Source organism: Lonchura striata, chromosome 6 (assembly GCF_050655825.1).
Source record: "Lonchura striata isolate lonStrDom1 chromosome 6, ASM5065582v1, whole genome shotgun sequence".
Classification (NCBI taxonomy): domain Eukaryota; kingdom Metazoa; phylum Chordata; class Aves; order Passeriformes; family Estrildidae; genus Lonchura; species Lonchura striata.
Window position 1 is genome coordinate 39,012,399 of NC_140708.1, and position 19,172 is coordinate 39,031,570.

General features: G+C 42.9%; 2 protein-coding genes across 10 annotated transcripts in view; both read left to right on the forward strand.

The window, feature by feature from the left end:
- The window catches only part of PTPRE (protein tyrosine phosphatase receptor type E), a 106,522-nt gene extending 104,266 nt beyond the window's left edge, over positions 1-2,256 (forward strand). For all 7 annotated transcript variants that reach the window (XM_085582987.1, XM_085582982.1, XM_085582981.1 and 4 more), the window contains exons 22-23: positions 6-1,101; positions 2,142-2,256. The gene's annotated coding sequence lies outside the window, so the exon portion shown is untranslated. The remainder of the gene's footprint in view (positions 1-5; positions 1,102-2,141) is intronic.
- Positions 1,010-18,696, forward strand: MKI67 (marker of proliferation Ki-67). 3 transcript variants are annotated; one of them, XM_085582977.1, is made up of 16 exons: positions 1,010-1,101; positions 2,142-2,255; positions 3,047-3,128; positions 3,210-3,325; positions 3,699-3,768; positions 4,317-4,395; positions 5,082-6,509; positions 6,809-7,047; positions 7,603-7,996; positions 9,775-9,890; positions 10,308-10,479; positions 10,566-10,700; positions 11,071-13,127; positions 13,929-13,992; positions 14,315-17,305; positions 18,051-18,696. In XM_085582977.1, exons 2-16 carry the CDS (start codon positions 2,164-2,166, stop codon positions 18,182-18,184), a joined length of 8,169 nt encoding a protein of 2,722 aa, XP_085439103.1. In that variant the 5' UTR covers positions 1,010-1,101; positions 2,142-2,163; the 3' UTR covers positions 18,185-18,696. The 3 variants fall into 3 exon arrangements, with proteins under 3 accessions (XP_085439103.1, XP_085439104.1, XP_085439105.1); XM_085582978.1 differs by having other exon boundaries at positions 4,332-4,395; XM_085582979.1 differs by having other exon boundaries at positions 4,335-4,395.
- The last annotated feature ends 476 nt before the right edge of the window (positions 18,697-19,172 follow it).

Here is a 19,172-nt window from a genome sequence, read left to right on the forward strand (position 1 = left end):
TTCAGGTTTGGGAACAGGTTTAGGTTTGGGAACAGGTTCACGTTTAAGTTCAGGTTTGGGAACAGGTTCAGGTTTAGGTTTGGGAATAGGTTTAAGTTCGATTTGGGAACAGGTTCGGGTTTAGGTTTGGGAACAGGTTCAGGTTTAGGTTTGTGAACAGGTTCAGGTAGGTTTAGATTTGGGAACAGGTTTAGGTTCAGATACACATCTAGATAAAGGTTCAGGTGCAGATTCAGGTACAGGTGTAGGTAGAGTTTCATGTACAGATTGAGGCACAGGTACAGCACACATTCATGTACTGGTTCATGAACAGATTCAGATTCAGGTAGAGGCTCAGATTCAGGTGTGCTCAGAGGTGCAGCTTCAGGCACAGGTAGAATTGCATGTACGGATACAAACAGAGGTACAAGCACAGGCTTGGTCACTGGTACGGGTTCAGGAAAAGGGTCAGGCTGGGGCACAGATACAGGTTCAGGATGGGGCACAGGTACAGCTCAGCCCCAGGTAGAAGCCCGGAGCGGTGCCAGGTCCGGGCCCGGGCCCGTCCCGCCGTGAGGGGCCCGCCGCTCCCGCCGCGGCTCCCGGGCAGCGCCTGAGGCGCGAGCGGCCGGGCGGGGCGGTGCCTCCATTTGAACTCAAACCGCCCTCGCCGCTCCCCATTGGATGCGCTGCGCGTCGCGCGCCGCCCCCTCCGCCAATCAGAGGCCGACGCGCTCCTTTTCGAATTCTCAACGGTCAGCGCGCGGCGTTCCTTTCTGCTTCCGCCGACCCGGCACGGAGTGAAACTAAAATAGTCCCTCTGCCCGGCGACTTCTGTGGCGGCCCCGCGGGCTCGGTGCTGTCCCGCCGCGTGGCTGCTGCCGGCAGGCGCGGGCGGTGGCGGCCGCTCCCGGTCCATCCATCTGCGCGGTTCCCGGGGGCTCCGTTTTGGTGCCTGGCGGAGAGATACACCGGGCGGGGGGCGCGGTGCGAGGGCTCGGGGGCCGGCGCGCGCGCGCGGGAAGCGCTCAGTCGGCGCCGCGCCGGAGCGGGAGCGCGGGGCGCGCTCGGACGCCGCCACACGGGGCCCCTCAGCGGCCGCCAGCGCCCCGGCAGACCCAGGTACGGGCGGGCCGGCGGGGAGGGGGTAAGGCCCTGGGGACGCGGCTCTGGGGTGCTGCGAGGTGGACTTGGGCTGCCTGACACCCCGCTTCGGTGGCTGTACCCCCGCAGTGTGGCTCTAGCGCCCTGCCGTGCTGCTTGGTGCGTCCTTCTCCCCCGGTGTTTTGTTTACGTGTGCTGGCCCCGCCGGGGGCTGTGAGCGCCTGAAGGGCGGGTTCATAAACTTTTGTTTCTGCAGCTGTTGTGGCTTTTTTGGCTTGTGGGAGCTGCCGTGTGCAGGACACCGAGAGTTTGCATGCCCTAAACCCTGAGGGACTGCCGGGATCCCCTCCAAGTTGTGTCTTGTCACCAAGTGTTTCCCACCCAGAAATTCCATGAGAGCCTCTCTTAACTGCGTTTAATTGCCTTGTTTTACCTCGCTGCTTCCAAACAGAGCGTTAATAAAGATGCTTCTCTGAGGATCGCTTGTGGTAATGGTATTTACACGTGAAGTAATGCATTATATGGAAAGATATGAAAGGGTCTCTCTGCTGTTCCTCCTTCTGTCGTGCAGGATCGCGACAGAGCGCAGGGGCTGCCCAAATTCCAGCCCCTTCCCAGCCATTCCTGCCGCTGCTCCTGGCAGCTGGGGCCACTCTCCCCTCCTTTTCCCGGAGGATATAACTGCAGCCAGGTCTCTATTTTAAATTCAAATCTGATCATTTCTGTTTGGGTAAGCGATTGAAAGATTTAGATTTAGGTGGAGGGGGTTTTTAAGTGGTTTATGGGACAAAATCTGTGTTGCTTCTGAGCCTTTATAACGTTATGATGGGTTACAAAAACCTCCTGAATACCAAAATTAGTCTGACAATTCATATAAACGCAATCCCAGTTGTTTACATGGTGAAACACATAGAAACAGCACTGAGATTCTTCTGCTGTCCACTGGAAAATATCTCCTCTCTGGAACAAAATAAAACATAAAAATTTACATCCATTCCATTTACTCTCGTAAACGTGTAAATCATAATTAGGATGAGTAATCTGAGTGTTTTTTATAGGTAAGGTTCCTTACATTTGAAGATGCCACGCTACGGGACAATCATTGTCATTAAAAGGAATGGGACTGATGGAATTGTTTTTCCACTTACCTCAACTTCTTGTTTATTTGGAAGGTGAGAATTTGTTTGCATACATTGAAATAATGAGTGTTTTCCTGCAGATCATGTCTTTTAATGCTTATTTACAAAAACGAATGTGTATTTAGGAATGGTGTGCAGAGGAGGGAAGGTGACACTGGACTAAGGTTAATGTAAGAGTAGAAAGTTGAACTTTATTTTATTACTGCTTTTTGTCCTTTCCTTGCCAGAACTACTTTGCTTGATTGATTTTAAGTTTCTTGCCACAGCAAATCAGGGGAAGGGATTAAAAGTGATAAAACCAACAGCAAGTTAAAATCATTAGAGATTAGCTTAAGAAAAGGACAGAAAGCAAAAGTCTGTACATTCATAAACTTGTTTGAATCACTTATAACTTTTACAAAGGTAGAAGTGGTTCTGCAGTTGAGACCAGGGGTCCAGTTACCTGTTTGCAGTCTCAGATCAGAAATGTAAGCCTGAGAATGACTTCAACAGCTGATCTTGTCTCAAAATATTCCACAAGTCTCAGGAAACTCTGGAAGCAAGTGAATCCCATAGCACCAGCTGTGCTGCAGCCGTGTCTCAGCTTGTTGTGATCTGCTTTTTTCACAGTTTGGGTCTTTCACTGTTTTTCTGATCTCAGCTCCCTGATGCTGGAAGAGTGTGAGCTGCTATTTTTTGCCAATTTAAAAATACTTAGGCAGTTAGTTTTCTTCAAATTATAGACATCATGCTGCTGTACCATTAGTAACTAAAATGTTGACAAATGCCCTAATTGTCCCCAAAATTCAGTTTTGTGTGAAACTGAACCTGTGTTTTGCCCCCAGGAAAACAGAATGTGACATCCGCATGCGGCTGCCCTGGGTGTCCAACGAGCACTGCAAAATCGAGATCAATGAGAACAAGGAGGTCAGATGCTGCTGTTGCACTGAGCTGTGCATTGCCTGGCTGCACCTCAGCGGGTCACTCACGTTTTTGTTTGATTTTTAGGCAGTCCTGACTAATCTAAGCTCGGTGAACCCCACGCAGCTGAACGGGGCTTGCTTTGAGCAGCCTGTTCCCCTGAAGCACGGAGATGTGTTAACCATTATTGATCGTTCTTTCAGGTGAGTGCCAGGGCTAAGCCCTTTAATTATTTGATTCCAGAGTGGAAATTAATGAAGTTTAGTTCGTATTTCTCCACAAAGTCTTACAGATCCTCATCAGAAGGCAGGATTGCTTAAAGTTATCTTTTTATCACTTATATTACATTAAGCTAAATCATTAAAGAGACTTGTTTAGAGAGATCATTCTGATTTTGTTTCAAGAGCTGTCAGTTTTAGGAGGAAATTTAAAATGGTTTTAAGTTGCTAAAGCCTTTCAAATGGAGTTGTGTGTATTGCTGGGAGACAACAACTACTCCTAGGTCATTCCTCTTAATAATCAGAATTGAGTCATCAATTATTTGACAAAAAATGGTATTTTAAAATATTTTTTCAGGTTTGAATATCCTCTGCAATCAACACCAGAAAAGGGGCATTCCAGGTCTTCAAAAGATGAAACTCTGCAGGTAATTTTGGGGCTGTGGGTTTTTAATTTATAAATACATTTGTACTAGTGAGATGTTTTTCCGTTTCCTTGTTCTGTTTTCTTATTAAAAGAAATTGCCCTTTTCTTATTAAAAGTAACTTTTCAGCCCTAAACTGCCTTTCTGTCTAAAAATACAAAGAAACACTTTCAGATTAATACTTTTAAAAACTTAGTTATTTTTAGTCAAAATTTTAGTAAAAAATTTGTCTGGTTTTTGTAATAGATGATTAATAATTAATAATGTTACTAAGAGCCATAAGAAGGTGAGGTTCAAGTGTTTTCTTTCTTGTTTTACAGCTGCTTTGACAGCTCAGAATTAAATAATGCAGCAAGATAAACTTTTGTCTAGGGCCTCAAATGTATTGGCCTAGGTTATATATTGAAAAGTTCAAGGATTTAATTTGAATACCTTAAAGCTTGTTTAGGGACAGTGCATATTCTCTTATAAATAGTTTTTTTTCAATGTAGAATTGAAAGCTGAAGTATAAGATATTTGTTGCTCTGCTGTAATGCTATGCAAATTTACAGGTTCTTCATGTTCAGCAGGTGGCAGAAGTGGAATTATCGCACAAACAAACTCCAGGAGCTAAAAGTGTTGATGCTTCAGGTTGGTGCTGCTTTATGAGGGCTTTGTGTGCTTTTGTCCCCTTAACTGCATTTATTATTGGCATTAGAATTATAGCAAAGCTTAAAGAAGAGGGAAAAGTCATTTTAAGACTTTCCAGTCTGAGTATATCTTGCTGTGTCAGTGATTATCTCATCATGTTTGAATGCTATGAATTCAGCTTAGACATTAAAATTCAACCTGGGCTGCTCTTCTGACAGCTGCACCTTTTTTTTAGCAAACATTGCATTATCTCATGCATTCTTTCCTAACGAAAAATTGAAACAAGTATCATTTCAGAGCTACATGGTATATATTGAAATAATTATTTACAGGATCTGTTTCCTGTAGAACCAGAACAATCCAGAACTGCTAATTCTGGGAAATTATAACCCATAGACTGGTTAAATGCCAGGACTTCATTTTCCCATCCTTCTGATTTTCAGGGATGGCTCTTTATTATAATTTCTGTCTGATTTTTGTTCCAATGCAAAAAGCCCCAGCTGCTTTCAAGTGTTCTTTTCAGTAGATCCTGGTTGACCAGGAAGAGCTTTGCTGACCAGGATCTTCCCCCTTGGAAGGGAAAATAAGGAATTTTTAATCTGTATTTATGGAATTTTTATTTGTAGTTCTGCAATTTTGAAGTAACTCAATGTCTGTATTTTTGTTTTGCTTTGCTTTCTTTGTAGATAATGCTGAGTGTGAAGAAAAAAATGCCAATGAAAATAAACAAACTCCAGAGAAAAATCTTCCCGAAGCTTTCCCTGTCAAACTCCAAACACCCAAATCTTCACAGAGAATTCATCGTGTTCTTAAAAAGCCAAATGAAATGTCTCCCTTTAGTAAACTCTATGAAAGTGTGAAAAATGAGCTGAAAGTGGAAAAATCTTTGCACAGGAGAAGTGCCTCTCGGCAAGCTGCAAAAAGAGACCCTGGCAGTGTTGTGCCAGAACCACGTGCTCCCATTTCATCCCTGAGTTGTCTTTTTGATCTGGGCAGCCTGGCTAAAAGAAAGGAATCGGGCAGAATGGAAAATATTGAAACATGTGTAATTGTGAGGCGAGAAGAAGAAAACAGCCCAGGGTTTAACCAGCTGTCAACTGGGGGAAGAACTCCCAGAAGGAGTTTTACCAGGAGTTCTCGAGCTCCCATTTCAAAGGAGGTGTCAGGAGATGCCAGTCAGAGTCCATTGCAGGATCCCAAGGAATTAGGGACACCAGGCAGATCCAGAGGTGCTGCAGTTACACCCACACCCACCAAGAAGAACCACAGGAGCCCCTTGGTTTTGGTGGAGCAGTGCTCCATAGAAAGGCTTGAGTATCCAATTCAAGGGGCAGTGTTCAGCCCCAGCATCTGCAGTGTTCTTAAAGGAGGAGCACCAACGCCCAGGAGGAAGAGTCCTTGGTCTCTTTTTGTGTCACCTCCCAAAGAAACCAGTGGAATGAATCCTGGAAATCCTGACACTCCAAGGACTCCTCGGCGTGGGTCGTTGAAACTGAAATCGCTTCCAGAAATCCCAGTTGGAGTTCCAAGGGAAGATCCAGAGTGCAGAATTGATAACACACAACTGCCTTTGCCAGAAGACAAATGCTTAAAGCAAAGACGAAACAGCAAACAACAAACACCAGGAAAACCTGTCCAAGAGGTGCTTAAAGAAATCTGGGATCAGACAAACCTGGATAACTCAAAGGTGGGACATTGTGAAACCCCTGCCTCTCTCTCTAATTCCAAAAGTCCCAAAAGTAGGAAAAGTAAAGAATTCTTGGACAAAAGTGCCTGTTCAGAGGCACTGGCTACAGAAGGGGTGTTGGCATCTCCTGCTGGTCAGACGCCTGGAAGGAAAAGGGGGAGGCCAAGGAGCTCTGGAGTGCTGGCTGAAACAGCCCTGGAGACAAACACTGCTCAGGAACAGCACAAATCAGGCAGAAAAGCCAGTGGAATTCCAGCAGAGCAGGCCATGGACAGGTGTCCCCAAAACCAGGACTTGGAAGATGCCAGTGCTACAAGACCTCGGAGATCATCAGCTAAGAGAAGATCTGAAAGTGCTGCTGAACTGAGAGACACTGAGCCTGCCTCAGAAACCACAACTTTTGGCCTCTTGAATGGAGAAGACTCAGGTAAATACACTGGATTCCCTGCCTTGCTTTTTGTATTAGAGAAATTCTGTAGCACTTTCCTAAGAATTCTCATACTTGGGTAAGATGTGGAACCAATTACTGACACTAGTTGTAAAGTATTTGTCATGGAGTTACATTTGACTTTAACAATACACAATACCTATAAAATATTCTGGATTTAATCTATTTCCCTTTAAGGTAAGTTTCTCTGGGTTTCCAACTTTGAAATGCACAAGGAAAGGTTAAAATGCTGCCTTGGATGCTTGGATATCTAAAAATTGTTTCAATTGTTCTTTCAGGCAAGACAAAAAGAACCTCTCAGAAGAGGAAAAGTGGTGAAATGCTCCCTCAGACATTGGGCAAAAGAAAGAGAGTGTCCTTTGGTGGTCATCTGAGTCCAGAACTCTTTGATAAAAGTTTGCCTCCCAACTCTCCCCTGAAAAGAGGAGCCCTCCCTGCCAGGTGGAGTTTGCCCCATGGAAACTCTCCTCGGGCTGTGCTCAAAAAGGCTCAGGGCTTGAAGCACTTGATAGATCAGGTAAATGTTGAGTAATCAAGCTTCTGAGTCCATTATTGTGATCAGAATTTATAAATTTTATTATATATGTATTTATTTTATTTATTAATTCAAAATTATTGGTAATCCTTGTGTGATGCATGCTGGTGTCACTCATGAGTGTATGGGGATGCACAAAGAATCATCAGCAAAACCAGGTTTGTTATAAAGTGAAAGTACAACCATGTTCATTGGCAAGGTCACTGCTACTTACTGGGTGGGTAAAACACACAAGGAAAAATTAGGCTTAAAATTTAAAATCAATCAATCTGAAAATGTAATTGACATAAAATGATTTAATTGGTGACTGGGGATGGATGAAGGGTAAGGATGGGAAGATGTGATGATCAAAAGTAAGGTAAACCTTCCAGCCAAACTTAGCCCAGATGTGATCAACAGTTTAGGAATCATTTCCTGCATCATTCCTGAAAAAGTGAAATCCAAGTCTCAGACAGGGTTTTCCTGGACAGATGACTTCATTAAAAAGAAGGAAAAATCCTCCATTCACTAATGTGTACTTTTTTTTTTTTTTACCAGGAAGAAAAAAGGTCACCCAAAAATTCCCCAACCCAGCAGCCCCCAGGTGCCTCATCCCCTGTCTCAACACCCAAAATCCCTTCAGGCTCTCCAGCCCTCTTCAGGAAAGGGCGTTTCTCCATCTCCCAGCCCCCCACACCTTTCCCAATTGCAGAGGAGAAGGATGCTGGCACACAGGACATGGACCCAGAGGGGATGAGCGGTGTCCAAGGGAAAACCCCAAAATCTGCTCCTGCTGCCCAAGATGCCAAAGCCTTGGTGACAAGGACAGCTGCCAAGTCAGCCAGAGGTGCCCAGCTGGCTTTGAAGGGCTCTGCCATGAAGAGCAGAGGTGGGGCTGTGGCTGTTATCAGTGCCAAGAGGAGAAGTGGTGCCTCCAGCGCCAATTTATTAGGTTGGTTTCAGCAGTTAATTTTTGATACTCATGCTTAATTTTAATACTTAATTTTAATACTTTCATGCCTTAAAATACAGGAACCACACTGGAAAAGGCTTGTTTTGTTATGCAGAGGCCACCAAATAATTGATGAATCTTCTAAAATCTGCTGGCCTTAGTGGAAGTGCAAAGTGTTGCATTTTTTCATTCATAAAGCAAATTTATTAAAACACCTGTAAACTTAATTAAAGGCAAATATTAATGTTCAGAAGTTTAAAAATGGTTAAATTAACATTCTCTTCACAAAGTTAGAGTCATGATCCTTAAAATCTGTCAAGTTATGTTGGCCTATACCATGTTTATCACATCAGTTTTGTTTTGAAAAACTTAACATTTTATAGCAATGCAGCTTCACTTTGCTTATTTTGTGCCTTCTTTTTATACCACACTGATAAACTTTGTCCAGAGACTGGGCTGTATTTAACTGCTCAAAGTGGTACATAACTGACAGAAATAAAAAATAGGATCATAGCTGGGTGTTTCAAATCTTCAAAATTTTCAGTGTTGAGCACTGATTTGAAATAGTTTTGACAGCACTGGAAACTGTAATAGGGGAGTTCCAGTTTTTCAGGTTTTGGCTTTTGAATAAAATTTGAAGCAGGGTGTATTTGTTACCTGTTGTCATCAGTTAAATCAGTTTGACAAAATCAAATTCCCCATTCACCCAGGAATTTTTATTACTTTATTATTCTGTCCATTTTAATGGCAGCAATGCTCTTAACAAATATCAGTGGCATTCCATTTCTCACCACCTCTTTGTAATGTGCTTTTTAATATCACTGCATCAATTCCTTCTGTAGTATGGAAAGGACATCACAGCTCGTAAAAATTTCAGATACAAAGTAAAACTGTTTTCAGTGCTTTTTCAGATCATTTCCTGGATGCTTGGCATTTTTCTCTGCATCCTGCACACCCTGGCAAAGTCAGCTTTTCAAAGTTCTTTTTATTTACAGACTGACATAGCAATTCTGACAAGAGAATAACAACCTTTTCTTGGAAAAGGAACAGCATTCCCCTTTTTATCTCTGTTTTAGAAAGTCATTTCTTTTATATGATCCCTGTGTTCAGTTAGCTTTTTTCCTGAAGTAAACAAGGCAGGTGTCCTACAACTTCCAGTTTCATTTATCCCACAGCTGTAATTCCCTGCTCCCACTGCTGTGCACAGAATGATGCTGTGCTGAAGGTAACCTTGCTTTGGGAATTTTGGCAGTGTGTCACAAAGAGAAGATGATACAAGAAAAATTATGGGGAAGCCTGTGTAGATCTAAATTCGGGATAAATAACTGAAATTCCTCAGGAAGGTGGTGTAAGAAACATCACTTAGAAACAATTTCTCTTCTGTTGTTAAATCTCACCAGAGTAAAGTTCATCTATAATGAACAAGGCTGAAAGGCTCATGGCAAATTTCTGTTGGGAAAAACAATTTCCTTCCAAAAGAGAGAGGAAGGAATTGGGTCAGTGTTCAGCTGTAGGATCTGAGCTGTGTCTGACACTGTGTGAAGCTCATTGTTTTGGTGTGGAAAGCCACTCTGGGTACTTGGAGTCTTCGCAAACTTCAGCCGAAATGAGATTTTCAAATTAAGAATATTTCAGAGAATACTTCAGGTGTTATCAGGTAATAACAACCAATTTCATCTGCCAGACTGCAAAAAATGTATTGGAATCATAAAGAAATAATTGTGAACTTCTATTTACACAGCTGAGAGTTAAAATGGTTCTTTCTTATTTTCTTCTAGTTGCAAAATCTTGGGCAGAAGTGGTAAAATTGGGGGTTGCAAGACCACAGACAAAGACTGCTAAAAAAAGTGTCCGTAAAGGAAGAGGCCTGAAGAAGACAAACCACCCACCAAAGGTATCCTTTTCTTTTTTGTGTTTCTTTGTTTTATTTTCTTGCATAACCACCAAGCAGCTTGGATGGATTTTGATCGAGAAGCTGAGCTCTTGGTGTGATATAAAATGGGAGTTTTTGTCTCCCACAGCATGTGGGAAATAGAGATTTCTACAAAAAGAATCACAGAATTTTTAAGGTTGGAAAAGACCTCCAAGATCTTGGAATCCAACCTCTGATCCTAAAAATCAGGCAGGACCTGCCTCTCCTAAACTCAGGCTGGCCAGACCTTCCGACCCTTGCTGGCACTGGACATCCTTCAGCCTTCTGGAGCCTCCCAGTTAACCATGACACATGATAAATTATGGAAGGAGCTTGGCCGCCTCTTCCACCATGAATCTTTGTTTTATAACTTTTTTTTGTTTGTTTTTTCCTCTGCAGACTACAGAGAAGAAAATAAAAGGTCACTTCAGCACAGGTCATGCAGAGTCACCCGCTACCATAGTTGTAGGTAGAGCTTATTCCACCACAGTTGGGTCAGCTGGACACGTCCCTAAAGTGGTAAAAAATCCCAAGCTGAAGATAAGCATGGATATGGATGAAAGTTTCACAGGTGAGATTTCAGTCTGTTGCTTCATCTGCCCACTGTGCAGTTCTTTTGTCAAAACACCTGCTCATTTCCCCAAATATCATTTCTAGGAGTGCCTGAAATGTTCCAAACTCCAGAAAATCAGGGAGGAAGAACACTTCCTTTGGCTGCTGCTCAGAATGCTGATGTTACACCACCATGGGCTGCAGGGGACATTTCTGACTTGCACACTCCTGAGGAATCTGGTAGGTTTGGTAGTTAAAAAAAGAATATTTAGGTATATTATGGTTTAGCAGCAGTCTCCGCATAGGCAGACTTAACTGACTTGAAGCATCTGGCAAACCATGAAAGGAACCATTGAGATTTATCAGGTATTAAAAGTGTAGTTATAGTTTATTTCTAAGTAGAAACTTTATGATTCATTCTGTTTGGTATGGAACTTCAAGCTGCTGGTGAGTTGTTTCAGACACTGAATGCCTGATGCACGTGTTTGGATTTTGATTTCTAGAAGGGTATGTTTGAATTTGAATTTTTTTTTATTATGCAGCAATTAAAATGCTTGAATTTTCTGCTTGATTTATTTTCTAAATAACATAAGTCTACTGCTTATTTCAGGAGAGATGATGGTGTCACCATTAAATAATTCAGATGCTTCAGAGCAGAAGCAAGCAAGTCCAGGCATATGCCACCTCCTGAGAGAGGAATCATCTCCATCTATGTTTGATGAAATAGCCACAAAAACTCCTGAAAATAGAAAAGCTGTGCACAAAGATAGTGTGGGTAGTTTGGCAGTAATTCCAGAAAAAACAGCATCTCTTGTGAAATCAGGAAGTAAAAAGAGGACTCCAAAGCACAAATTGGAGCCAGTTGAGGTCATGTCAAGCAAAAGGAAGATTTTAAGGACTCCTGAGCAAAGGTCAGAGCCAGGAGAGGTTTTGTTTTCATCTCTGGAATCAGGAAGTAAGAGGAGGACTCCAAAGCACAAGTTAAAGCTACTTGAAGTCATGTTAAGCAAAGGGAAGATTTTGAGTACCCTTGAGCAAAGATCAGAACCAGAAGAGGATGTGTCAGATATCAAGAGACTTGTGAAGACTTCGAGGCAGAAGCTAGAGCCTACAGAGGTTCTGTCAGGCATCAAACAGCTTATGAAGACCCCAAATCAGAAAATGGAGCCTACAGAGGTTCTGTCAGGCATCAAACAGCTTATGAAGACCCCAAATCAGAAATTGGAGCCTGCAGAGGTTCTGTCAGGCATCAAACAGCTTATGAAGACCCCAAATCAGAAATTGGAGCCTGCAGAGGTTCTGTCAGGCATCAAACAGCTTATGAAGACCCCAAATCAGAAATTGGAGCCTGCAGAGGTTCTGTCAGGCATCAAACAGCTTATGAAGACCCCAAATCAGAAATTGGAGCCTGCAGAGGTTCTGTCAGGCATCAAACAGCTTATGAAGACCCCAAATCAGAAATTGGAGCCTGCAGAGGTTCTGTCAGGCATCAAACAGCTTATGAAGACCCCAAATCAGAAATTGGAGCCTGCAGAGGTTCTGTCAGGCATCAAACAGCTTATGAAGACCCCAAATCAGAAATTGGAGCCTGCAGAGGTTCTGTCAGGCATCAAACAGCTTATGAAGACCCCAAATCAGAAATTGGAGCCTGCAGAGGTTCTGTCAGGCATCAAACAGCTCCTGAAGACCCCAAATCAGAAATTGGAGCCTGTGGAGGTTCTCTCAGGCATCAAACAGCTCATGAAGACCCCAAAACAGAAATTGGAGCCTGTGGAGGTTCTCTCAGGCATCAAACAGCTCATGAAGACCCCAAAGCAGAAATTGGAGCCTGCGGAGGTTCTCTCAGGCATCAAACAGCTCCTGAAGACCCCAAAGCAGAAATTGGAGCCTGCAGTGGTTCTGTCAGGCATCAAACAGCTCCTGAAGACCCCAAAGCAGAAATTGGAGCCTGAAGAGGTTCTGTCAGGCATCAAACAGCTCATGAAGACCCCAAAGCAGAAATTGGAGCCTGAAGAGGTTCTGTCAGGCATCAAACAGCTCATGAAGACCCCAAAGCAGAAATTGGAGCCTGTGGAGGTTCTCTCAGGCATCAAAGAGCTCATGAAGACCCCAAAACAGAAATTGGAGCCTGTGGAGGTTCTCTCAGGCATCAAACAGCTCATGAAGACCCCAGATCAGAAATTGGAGCCTGCAGAGGTTCTGTCAGGCATCAAACAGCTCATGAGGACCCCACGGCGGAAGCCAGAGTCAGTGGAGGACCTGTCAGGCATTAAGCAGCTCCTGAGGACCCCGCAGCACGAGCTAGTACCACTGACAGATGAAAATGCCTTGAAAAGGCTGCTGGAGACTCCAGTCGAGAGCAGAGAAGCAGAAAAATCTGTGCCAGGTGTGGCTTCAACCAAGAAAACCCCAAAGCTGAAACCCCAGCCCGTGGAAGACATGGTTGGGATCCGCCGCATTTTCCAGACGCCAAAGGAAAAGGTGGAACCCGTAGAAAACATGTTTGGAATTAGCAGATTAATGAAGTCTCCTAAAGAGAAATATGAACCAGTTGAGGATTTTGTGGGGCTGCAAAGGCTCATGGCAGAACGCAGACAGAAATATTTTGATTCTGAGGTGGACTATGCTGGAGTGACTGAAATGTTTGGCACCCCAGAGGAAATGAAGGTAAAATACTTCAGCTTTTGGAAAGGATGTTTGAAATCTGTGACTGAAATGAATTTGGACTTCCTAGTATGACACTTTGTATCTTGCAACATTTTTTAGGGACCGCTGCATTTTGTGTGTATGAAAATATGTTTATTTGAAAGGACCTATCACAAATGAGTGTTTTAAGGTTATTTAAGTATCATTAAAAGCAGGTTTAATATAGAAGGGATAAGCTTAATATTAAAGTGACATTCCCAGCATCTCATTCACCTTTCCACACTGACCATTACAGTTAGGAGAAGTGAAGTTCTCCAGTCAGTGGGTCAGGCTTGGTGATGTCTGTGTCCAGCCTGGTTTGTTCTGGTGCTGCTTTTTATTGTGAGAACCTTGATCTTCAGTGGAGATGTGTTGGCAATCAATGCCAGTATCATTTTCTGAAAAAAATGATTGTGATTCTCATATTCCTTAAATAAAATTCTGAATATCCCTGGGTTTAGTGCTTAAAACTACAATAAAGCACTACAGAACATTCAATTTCTCTTCAATACTCCAAATTCCCTTTGAGCACTCATTTAGACACTTCTCAACCTCTCCACAGTGTTGTCTTTCGCTTTAGATGGCAACAATTGAATTTGCTATATTTGTGGGTTTATATCAGATAAATTAATGCATTTATAAGACTAATTGATTTAATTTGTAAAGAAAAGGGTTTGACAAGCATTTTTATAAATATTGCTGTACATTCATCTGATATTGGTTGGCTCCATAAGTTCTTGTCCTGTCTGACATGCATTTATTGGTTACTTTTTATTCCTTTAGGTCAGATCAGTAAATGTTACGGATTCTCAGGGAGAAATTGGTTCTAATTCCAGTCATAAACATGGTAAGCACAAATATTTTGTTTAGAGGAATAATGAATATATAAAATCATAAATGTTACCATGAAATTCAAATCCTTGTTTAAACCTCTCTCAGTGAGCCCAGCTATTTCCTGAGCTAAGATAATTTTTACCCTTTGACCTATTCAAATAAATTAACTTCAGTCAGAAGCCTGGCTTTTAACCTGGGAATTGGTTAAATATTTCTTTATTTACGGTATGATTTGTTTGAGCAAGATGCCTTTGTGAGGAAAATGGAAATACACTGATATTTTGATCAGGCACAGGAATGTCTAATTTTTGTTTGTGCTCTTTATCCTGTTCTAGAAAAGAGAGGAAGATTTTCCCAAGGTGAAGATTCTCAACAGAAGGACTCAACTGGTGAAGAGCAGTCTACCCAGAGACTCAGAAGGGGCAGATCCAGGAGGGCTCTACCTCCTGCTGCAGCAAAGCCAAGTGAAAATGGTGTGAGTTTAGAGTTGCAGAGTCCTGACACCCAAGAGGAGATGGAAGTGATCACACCTGAAAACAAGGGAAGAGGAAGGAGGACAAAGCATTGCACACAAGAAGTTGTTCCAAAGTGCCCTGATCAGCAGGGGCTTGACCTTGTTTCATCTGTGGAACCACCTGGAGCTGCTCAGAGACCAGGGAGAGGTAAAAGGAAAGAGCTGAAGGAGTCAAAACATCCAAATGAAAATCTGGAGTCCTGTGTTGAAGATTCCTCAGTGCTACAAAAAGCACCTGCAAGTACCAAACAGAGTTTGCAGGACTGTGGCATCAATGAAACTGAAGATGATCCAGGCACAAAGACAGGACCTGGAAACATTCAGAGTGAAACTTGTCAGCTGCAAACAGATTTAAATGATCCTGATAGCAAAGCTATTGAGAGTGGGATAAAGAACAGTGAAGAAGTGTCCCTGTCACTGAGGAGGAGGCGCAGAGTAATGGAAGACACAGAACCAGTGATTCCACCAAAAAGGAGACGAGCAAGGGACGACCAAGGTAAAGCAGCTTCTCCAGGAGGCCTTCATGGAACAACCAGAAAGCTTCGTAAAGACCCATCCCCAAACGTTTCACAAAGACAGGAACAGGCTTGTGACAAAGCTCCTGAGGCTGTCACAGCACAAGAATCTGAAAGTGGCACTAAACTTGAACTAAAGGCAACAGAGACAAGAGTTAAGTCTTTTAGAAGCACTAGAAACAGAAAGCACTCAGCTGAAATAAAAGCTGACACTCGTGGGGTTGCACTTGAAAATCCACAAAACATTCAGAAAACTGAGGAAACATCAACTGAAACTGATGCTGAAACACAGTCCCACGTGAAAAATGGGATTAAAGGATCTCAGGGATCAGAAACAGAAAATGCTCAGGAAAATACAACACAGGCAGCTCGAAGATTAAAGGCAGAGTCACCTTCTGCAGAGACAAACAAAATGCCAGTCAGTGCTCAGAACTTGGAAGCAAACAGGGCTAGAAACAGGAGAGGCAAAAAAGACTCTTTGGAGCAGAGAGCTGATGAATTTACTGAAAATGTGAACAGCCTAAAACCAATTACTCCCAAATTTAAATCAGAAACAGAGGTGGATGAATCTTCTCTCCAGGATTCTGTGGGCTCTGTTCGTGTCAGTGCAGCCCAAGGCAGGAAGGAGCAGCCCAGCCCAGGTGCCACATCAGCCCCTGCTGCAGACAGTGCCAGGCCTGCTCAGGGCACTCAAAGGAGGACGAGGAATGAACGAGGAATACTTACAGCAAAGCAAACTCAAATCCTGCAGGGGAGTCCAGCACAAAGAAATGCAGTGATGTGTAGAAGAGGAACAGGTAAAAAAGTTAATTTTCAGCTTGAAGAAGACAGTTCCAAAGCAGCTGAAGGAAAAAGTTTACCTCAGGGTGATGAAGGGGTGACTGACAAAGATAATCAACATGAGAATTCCGAAAATGCTCCTTCACAGGGAAGGAGGAGCAGGAGAAAGCAACTTGACTCCATCCCACAAAAAGCTAGTCCTGCCTTCATGGAAAAACAAGCATTAAGTGCAGATCACAGGAAAGATGAGGCTGCTGTACAAGAGCCAGGATCAGCTTTGGAGGCTGCTCCTTCTTCAGCAGAGGACAACCCACCGAGGCGGGGGAGGAGACGTGAGGTGGCTGCAGCATCACAGACCAGATCTCCTTCTGTCAGAACGAGACGTGGGCTGCTGCAAGGTGATGCTAAAAAAATGGCAGAGAGAGAAGAGGAAAACCCAGCTCTGGCTAGTAAAACTTTACAGGCAAAAGTGAATGCACCAGCAAGGGACAGAAGGAACAAGATGGATCCGGCAGCAGAGGCAAGAAGTTCATCTCCTCTGCAGAGAAAATGTGGCTTGTCAAAGACTAAAGATAAGGGTACTGATGAAGAACAAAATGTGCCTTTGGAAGCAGTGTCCTGTGCAAAGGAGAAGCCAGCAGGAAGGGGCAGAAGGAAAGAAACTGCTCTGGCATCACACACAACCAATTCCATCTCTCTTCGAGGGAAACGTGGGTTGCCAGCAGGTGACGGAGAAGAAGCTCCCAAAGAAGTGCCGAATGTTCTCTTAGAAACTTGTGATCCATCTGGAAAAGAAAATCAACTGAGAAGAGGCAGGAGAAAGGAAATTGCCCTTCTGATAGAAGCCAAAAGTTCTATTCAGGGAAACCAGGTCCTGTCAAAACAAAGTGGTAGAAAAAATAACAATAGGGAAGCTAAACAGAATTTGGACAATTCTCAAGAAAATATGGGGCTTGTAAAAGGGAACTCAAGGCAAGCAACCACTTCACTGGCTCTTAGTCCCACCTCACTTCAGGGTTTGCCAGAAGATAGTAAAGACAGAATTCCTGAAGAACAAAGTAAACTTTTGGACGTAGCTCCACCTGCAAAAGAAAATCCATCAAGAATGGGCAGGAAGAAAGCAGCTTCTTCCACTTCTGAAGAAACAATTTCCACTTCTCTCAGGGGAAATCCCAACCTGCCCAGAGGTAGAGGTCAGAAGAGGATTCTTAAAGGAAGTGAAGATGCATCTCCAGAAAACAATCCATGCCAGGGAAGAACAAGGCAGTTGAGAAATGGGAGGAAGGTGGAAGTCCCACTGGAGGCAGCTACTTCTGCTCCTCATAAAAGCAGTGGCTTGGCAGAAAATGGCAACACTCTGGGAACTCAGGGTTTGAGTGGAGCATCCACTGGTTCTGAAGAGAATCAGTCTGGAAAAGGCCAGGAGGGTGACCCTGCTCCACAGGCAGCCCCCACCTCTCGCAGAAGGAAGTGCCAGCTGCCAGCAGAGGATGTGGCACCCAAAAAATTAAAATCAGGTGAGGCAAGGCTTGGCTTTCTTTTCTCTAAGGCTGGCTGAGTTTGTGTAGATCCAACAATCGTGTGCAGAGCTCTGGGGGCTGCTGATGTAGATCACAGAATCATGGGCTCATTTAGGTTGGAAAAGATCCAAGATCCCAGCTCCCTCAGCTGCTCCTGGGGCTCCATTCCCTTCCCTGGTCACACTCCAGCCCCTCCACGTCCCTCCTGGGCTGAGGGACCCAAACTGGGCATGGCACTGGAGGTGCCTCCCCAGTGAAGGGGACAGCCGCTGCCCCAGCCCTGCTGCCACCTCAGATATTCCCTGGAATTTTCAGCTTGACTTAAAAACTCCCAATTAGAAAATATTATCAAATGAATGCCTTGAAGTAGAAGTGACAGCAAAGACCTGCCTGCCATAAAACCTCCTTTTTTTCATTTTTGCAGGATTTTGGTGTTGGTCCTGTTTTAGGTTTACATGTCACTGGAAGGAATTTTAGCTACAATGGCAGCTAATTGGTTTTGGTGCTCTCATTAATGTTAACCTACTTTCAGAAATAGCTGTAAATCCTCAGGGATCCAACTTAAAGGATATTGGATGTGCAGAAGTGTGGGGTTGGTATCTGGTTTGTTGAATTCAGAGATGTAATATTTGGAATGTTGTCATTGGGGATGTTTCCTTTCAAAACAATGTAGGTGAAGATGGAATTTTGTAGGAAATGTTTGATTGATGATACAAATTGATATTTTTCCATGTGCAAATAGGGAATGATGAAAATGGGTCTCTCCAAAGAGGAAGAAGAAACAAAACTAAGCTTGGAGAAGAGGATGCAAGGGCAGCTCAGACCACTGGAGGGATGGAGAAGAGGACAAGATCCAGCACAAGAACAAGGAAATAGCCTTAAGAGTCCAGAAGCAGTTTTTAAATCAATTCAGTAATTCCAATTATAGGATTTTTTTAATGTGAATTGATTTGCACTCTGATTTTAAGCTCAGATTTTTGTCAATTCTATGGTTGCTTTACAAAATTTATTTCTTAATGTGTCTACAGATAGAAGGTAGATATTTCTTGAGTAGCTTTGCCAACATGTGGTAATTTCTAAACCATGGGGTGCTTGTGCAAAGCTGCAAACATAAATTACATTTTGTTTTACCAGTGTTTCTCCCCTTTTTCCTGTTGATCAGTACAACAATTAGGAAGCCATATTACTGCCAGCTAAAGCTATTTTCTGCTGATAATTTCCTATGTTTAAATTTTATTTTTCATTGGAGTTCTGTAAATATTCTTTCTTTAAAAATATAGTTGTATTAGCAGAAGTATTATGCTAAATTTTTAATAAGTTTTTTTAAAAAAAGAATAAATTTTAATTGAAAAGTGCAGGTTTTGAAGTCATTAAACGTATAAACAGTTTGGGACTCGTGTGGTTTTTTGGTTTTAAGAATGCTTAAGGATATAATTGCTGCTGTCTTACAAGTTCATTTCTAAGATTCATCCTCAGGTTGATGTGGTTTGCAGACAGAATTTTTAGGACCTTATACAGCTAATTTGTCTTCAAGGCTGGAGGCTTCTTAAATGCAGAAACTGAGAAAATTCAGCCTGGGCATCAAACTTGTGTGCAGTTTTTAGACCTGATTTAAAATCCTTTTTTTATGTGGTGTGTGAGGAGTTGGGGATGTTTCTGCAGCAGAGCATTTGGAACTGGAATTGTTCAGGCTGGAAAAGACCCTTAAACTCCAAACCTCAGATCTGATGTAACATGATTTTCTTTTTAAATTTAGATTGAGTTTTGTGCTTGTTTGTTTTTTATCATGTGGAATGTGCTCTACTCATATCCACAGGAAGTTTTTATTTAATTATAATGCACTTTTTTTTTTAAATTTACTTAA